The 6,000-nt window shown below is 41.9% G+C and overlaps 1 protein-coding gene across 1 annotated transcript in view; it reads left to right on the forward strand.

The window, feature by feature from the left end:
• LOC126259684 (eclosion hormone-like) overlaps nucleotides 1-4,582 on the forward strand; it is a 47,972-nt gene extending 43,390 nt beyond the window's left edge. Inside the window, exon 2 of the mRNA XM_049956643.1 lies at nucleotides 4,003-4,582. Within this exon, the coding sequence (XP_049812600.1) occupies nucleotides 4,005-4,256 (252 nt within the window). The 5' untranslated portion in view covers nucleotides 4,003-4,004 and the 3' untranslated portion in view covers nucleotides 4,257-4,582. The remainder of the gene's footprint in view (nucleotides 1-4,002) is intronic.
• Nucleotides 4,583-6,000: the final 1,418 nt, after the last annotated feature.

Consider the following 6,000-nt stretch of genomic DNA (forward strand, 5'->3'; position numbering starts at 1 on the left):
TATTTAGCATTGAACTTAGCGAATTATGTAGCTGTGCGCGCAAATTCAAGCAGCCTGCCAGATACAATTAGTGTCATTTGTTCTCACAGCGTAGATGGTAGCGCACTAGACTTCTCAGCCTTTAGTTCCGATCCTTACTGGCGCTCCATGTCCGATTTTTGTATCGCTCTCTTTTCCGGTTTTAGGAAGCCAACGGAAAACAGCTTTCGCGACACAGTCTCTGGCGGTCCCCTTGAATTTGAGTGTGCAACGGTGTGATTGGCTTACTTCAATGCTCATTCACTCGTAAAAGGCACAAAGTATTGGATTTTTTCTTAACAATTATTTCTCAGCTCAATCTAACCTGAAACACGCTTACAAGCTTTTCAAACTGTTTCTGACCATCCAGTATATACGATGGACCGCACAACGTGTGCCACTGAAATTACTTATGACCATCCATTCTTTTTCCACGCGCCTGGTTTATATGATTGTATGTCTGGCACACTATCTATTTCCACGTTTCCTTTTATGATTATAGTGACAATAACTAACACGTGTTACAGTATCTGTTATTCGCCTCAGTGCCACTATATAATAATAATAATAATAATCACAATTTTCAACACATATAAGTGTGTACGACATAATGTGCGCCTACAGCAAGGCGCAAACAGAATTCCGCTTTTGCCTTTCCCCTTTGTTGCGGATGATGTTTGCTGTATGGTGCAGGTTATTGTAAAGTACTGGAACCTTCCTCAATGCACAGCCGTGATGATCGTCTCGAACCTCAGCAGTCCATGTCGGTTCAATTGTTTCCACGTTTTTAACGCCTGCAAGGCACTTTATGCGGCTCAGTTCATCGTTTGTACATCAGATATTTTTCACGACGACAACAGTTTTGTTCTTACAGCCTTCATCTGTAAGTTGCCTTCCCCTACTTCAATTTTTATCAACACGATACCACCCACAGGGGAAGTCGCTTCACTTTGAGTAAACTAGCGCAGTATACTGTATACCGTAATACCAAGATGTGCGTCCATCATAACTGAAAAGCGTTAATTTCCAGTTAATGAATGGATGTCTGAAATAACAACAGTTTGTAGCAAAAATACCGTTTCATAAAAGTTCGTGAATAAAGCCACTCTTCATTGTGCTTAAGTCCCATTTCGTATAAAATTTCGCTTCAACTTTCATTAGCATAGTGGCCATTGCATTTTTATTGAAACTATGATAAATGGGATTATTATTTATAAGTGAACAGGCTTCAAGTCTCCTTCTGCATCTTCGAAGCTAGTATACCACATTCCCTGTAATGTTGCATGGGACAGCTGAAACTCGTTACGAGGTCTAGCATGGCCTCAGATTGGTTTCCACTGAGCTCTTCATTGTTCTAGTTATAAATGGTTCAAGTGGCTCTGAGCACTATGGGACTTAACATCTGAGGTCATCGGTCCCCTAGAACTCAGAACTACTTAAACCTAACTAATCTAAGGACATCACACACATCCATGTCCGAGGCAGGATTCAAACCTGCGACCGTAGCGGTCGCGCGGTTCCAGACTGAAGCGCCTAGAACCGCTCGGCCACTGCGGCCGGCGTTCTAGTTATAGTCTGGCCGAAACAGAATAGCCGTCACACACGCTGACAGGCATGCTGGTAAGCGCGTCCACACGAGGTTTTTCTAATTTTCTGCTGGTTCTGTGTCGGCACAGAAATGCAAAAGCACTTTACTGTCGTCCTTCCCACACTATACTTTTCTATTCTGCCGAGGACCTCCGAGAGGTTGTTTCATATTTTATGTGAGTCTTCCATGGTAAACTATCAAATGAAACAAAACAAAATGTTTCCATAGCGTCTGACTATCTACGGCACAGCTCATGATCACACAACTAATCTCCACGCTTGTATTTCACAGGAAAGTGATGACAAATGAAGAAATAAGTCTCGAAAAACAGGGACTAGGGAAAGTTTATTAAGATTAGCAACTCCATACTACGATAGGCTCTTAAACTACGAATAAATCCAAACCACAAAAAGTTTGTACTACAAAATAAGGTTTACAGCTCAGATTGTATAAACTGATGTTAATCAGTGACAGCATAGCGCACTCCGTTTTTGACTACATGACATACTGAAGTCAGAATAAACAAATCAGCTATCTTCTTTCAATGGCATTTACAGTGGAGATTCTTCTTATATTGAAGATAGCAGTAGCATTAAATTTCCTGCATAAGTTTCGGATTCGCAATTTCCAAGAAAGCGTTCCATATTTGAGGTGTTTAATGGCAGGTTATACTATCATGTTGTTACAATCAGATGTCCCCTTCAGGAGAGTACCGTTTCAGAAACGCTGTAGAGTGTTTCGATCCAGTTAAGCGGCTGTTCTCTAAAAGCTAAGATCTGATTGATTACTAATATCGTTGCCTAACCTCTTAAGCCTAGTTTACACGACGACACTAGGTTGCAGGCAACTGCGCTACCAGCCACTGCACATGCGCGCTGCACGTTTGCGCAAATCGTCGGTGAAACTAAACAGTTTCGGCGTGTTACAACTTTGGCGACACTAGTTGCGTGAGTGTTGAGGTTATGTGTGTCCGTAGAATGTAGATAAACTGAAATATGAAGTGGGAAACTGAGTATAATGTTCGCTTTTTGTATATATATGCTTTGTATAGGTGTTTGTGGGATTACACTGATGCTGATTACAAAAATAAGCAACATATTGCTGCTCCTGAGACCGTCATGTGCGATCAGAACATAGATAGTTTGACAATATCTGAGCTGCAGGGCAAAATTTGTTGAATTAGGAGCACATATACAATTGAATTAAGAAAAAATACAAGCAAATGTAATTCTACCTGTAGAAATGCTCATGTCTACAAAACTAAAATCCCATCGTTCGAGTTGATCCACTCTTTTTTTTAAGGAATATTGTTGACAGGAGGGAAGGCTACGCAAATCAAGAAGCTACATTCTTTATTCAATATTCGTCTATTTAAAACGTCGCAGCAGTGCTCCCCATTCCACACATTTTTGAATGTTGAAATATTGCCATCTTCAAGAGAGTAGTTTGCAAACCATTCTCTTCTTAAATGCAGCTTGTTTCGAATATTTACTGCTGTTAATGTTAATAATTATTACTGTTCATAATTATTGGTGTTAATGGAAACGCGTCATCACCAACTGAAACCACATCTTATAACATGGCGAGAGATCCCGATTGCAATGCATGCAGTGGGATTTATAATTTCAGTTCTGGCGACAGTGCTTCATGCATTATAATATCTTTATTCCTTATCACATAATTAACTGTATTTAGATGAAACAATAACAGTTCTGGTGACATTCTAAGATGATTAAAAGAACTTCTTGGGTCTTCCATTACAAATTATTTCAGCAGGGTGCTGAGCAACCGAGCTGACGTCTTTTCTTCATACAGTCACGAATCGAAACACGTTTCTTATTTTTTTCTTATGCAGCGATTCCACCCAACAAGCTTTAACTCCATCACAATTCGTGCGACGTGCAGCTGCCAAAACTTTCATTTCAGATACGGCTCAGGAACCTACAAAACGACGAAACTTAGGTATATACTGGTTTCACCGTGTCTACAGTCAAATATGAAACTATTTGCTTATAACTGTTACGTGCGGTTAGCCGAGCGGTCTAGGGCGCTGCAGTCGTGGACTGTGCGGCTGGTCCCGGCAGAGGTTCGAGTCCTCCCTCAGGCGTGGGTGTGTGTATTTGTCCTTAGGATAATTTAGGTTAAGTAGTGTGTAACCTTAGGGACTCATGACCTTAGCAGTTAAGTCCTATAAGATTTCACACACATTTGATTTTTTTGCGTGCAACTCATTCCACGCAATGGTGGCGCAACCCGATGTCGTCGTGTAAACTAGGCTTTAGCCTTACATTCGACGTGTCTCACAGTGACGCTTGCCTCACCTGCACAGTGAGTCAGATAATTAAGTAAGGTAAGTTAGAGAGAAGCGGCGGCCCTAGCACTGAGCCGTGTTGCAGAGATGGCCGCCCGCCGCTGCTGCCCCCTGGCCACACTGCTGGCCGTGCTGTTGGTGACGTCATGCCTCGCACCGCCCGTGGCTGCCAACGCGGCCAGCGTCTGCATCCGCAACTGCGCGCAGTGCAAGAAGATGTACGGCCCCTACTTCGAGGGGCAGCTGTGCGCCGACGCGTGCCTCAAGTTCAACGGCAAGATGATGCCCGACTGCGAGGACGCCGCCTCCATCGCGCCCTTCCTCAACAAGCTGGAGTAGCTTCCACACGGCCTCTGCCTCAATAAAGTCTTTCTGCAAAGCTAACATTCGCCAGCTTCTTTATCCCAGCCAGTTACCTGCTCTCCCTCGTGAGCTGCCCGCACACTCGTAGCGAGAAAGTGACATGCACCAGCCGTGTCAAAGCTCCCATCACAAGCCTCTACATCTTCATAATAATAAAAATAATAATAACAAAATTCCTGGAGAGGATTGGGCTAACGCCATTCTCCAGTTACTTCATCAGTAGGGGTTGATGGTACGAATTACCACGTAAAACGTAAAGAGGTCATCAATACAATAAAGGAGAGTGCAATGTGGAAAAGATTATTTTAGACAGAATAATAAAGGGAAAGGAATTTAAATTGTGATTCATTTTACTGAATATTAAAGCTGAAATGTTAAAGTTATAATGAATGTTACGTGAATGTTCACAAAGAAGGTTTCCCCTTTAGCTGATAGGACCTTTAAATGGATCTATACTTTCAGGACTGTCCTGCTATGCATAAGTTATAATATTTTAATTAAAGTTCAGTCTTGATCACAACACTTATGTCTAAATAACATAGGTTGACTTCACAGCAGCTGAGGAGAGCTCTGCCTACCATCCTCCAAGGAAGCCAGGGGTCTGAAGATGGTTATAAATATATAACCTAAACCGGTCACCTATGTTATTGAGACATAAGTTTTGCGATCAAGACTGAACTTTAGTTCAAATATAATAATCTGTTGATCACTGTATTCCAAAAATGTTCACCAAAATTGTACATAAGTTATAAGTTTACTTTTATGATGCAGGTTCGTACTGTCACAGAAATGGTCAAATGGTAGCGATACAAAGATGTAGCCCCTGCACTGTGCACCGCTGCTGTTGCACGCCACTCTCCTGAAAAGCTTATTTATTTTTCACTTTAGACATGTGTGGCCACTTACACTCTTAACACTGTAGGCTGTATGAACGTAGTCGTCTCAGTTTTGTGGGGAAAAAATTTAATAAGTTACAGTTCCAATGCGAAGATGGCCTACTGCGACGGAATTCTCGTAAAGGCTGCCGTGCAAGAGTACAATTAGATTCGCTCCGACAACACGTCTTTCTATTCCAGTATCTCAAGCCACAGTAAAAAGTATTATTAATCCAGTGTCGAGGATGCTATATCAGCAAAACGTAGCTTCGTCTCCACAGAATTTACTCTCACAGTCATTTCTTTCACTCAAGCAGGCATAGCAATGAATTCGTTGGACTGCAGTCTGTGCCAAAGAACTCCTTCAACGAAGGACGTAGCTAGGATTTTGTCAAAACGGCGAGAGGGGCTCCGATTTATTGAAGAGGATCTTGTAAAGATTCGTGTTTTCCATTTATTCTGAAAATAACACAAACCGTTTTATTCCAAATTGATCTGAGAGTTTTCACCAAGCGGAATTATAATCGCATTACTTAGCAGTGCTGTATTTTGGCAAACCTAAGAAGCAGTCATGCTCCACCCTCCTTTCACCATCCAAGGTCTCTTTACACTCTTCTTTCAGGCTGGGTTTGAGATGAGATAGTAACCAGGGATGCATGAGCGCAAATTTTTTGGGACACCGTGATGATTGTCGACAGGGCTTTTGGAAAAAGAGATCTCTGTTCGACAGAGAACCTAGAATAATTTTTGAGTGCGAAAATGCAAAGGATTTGTCATTATTCAACGTTACACTTTCCCTAATTTCCTCATTTAAGCACGCATCTATTAATTGCAATGTAAGAAAG

The sequence above is a fragment of the Schistocerca nitens genome, chromosome 5 (genome assembly GCF_023898315.1).
Source record: "Schistocerca nitens isolate TAMUIC-IGC-003100 chromosome 5, iqSchNite1.1, whole genome shotgun sequence".
NCBI lineage: Eukaryota > Metazoa > Arthropoda > Insecta > Orthoptera > Acrididae > Schistocerca > Schistocerca nitens.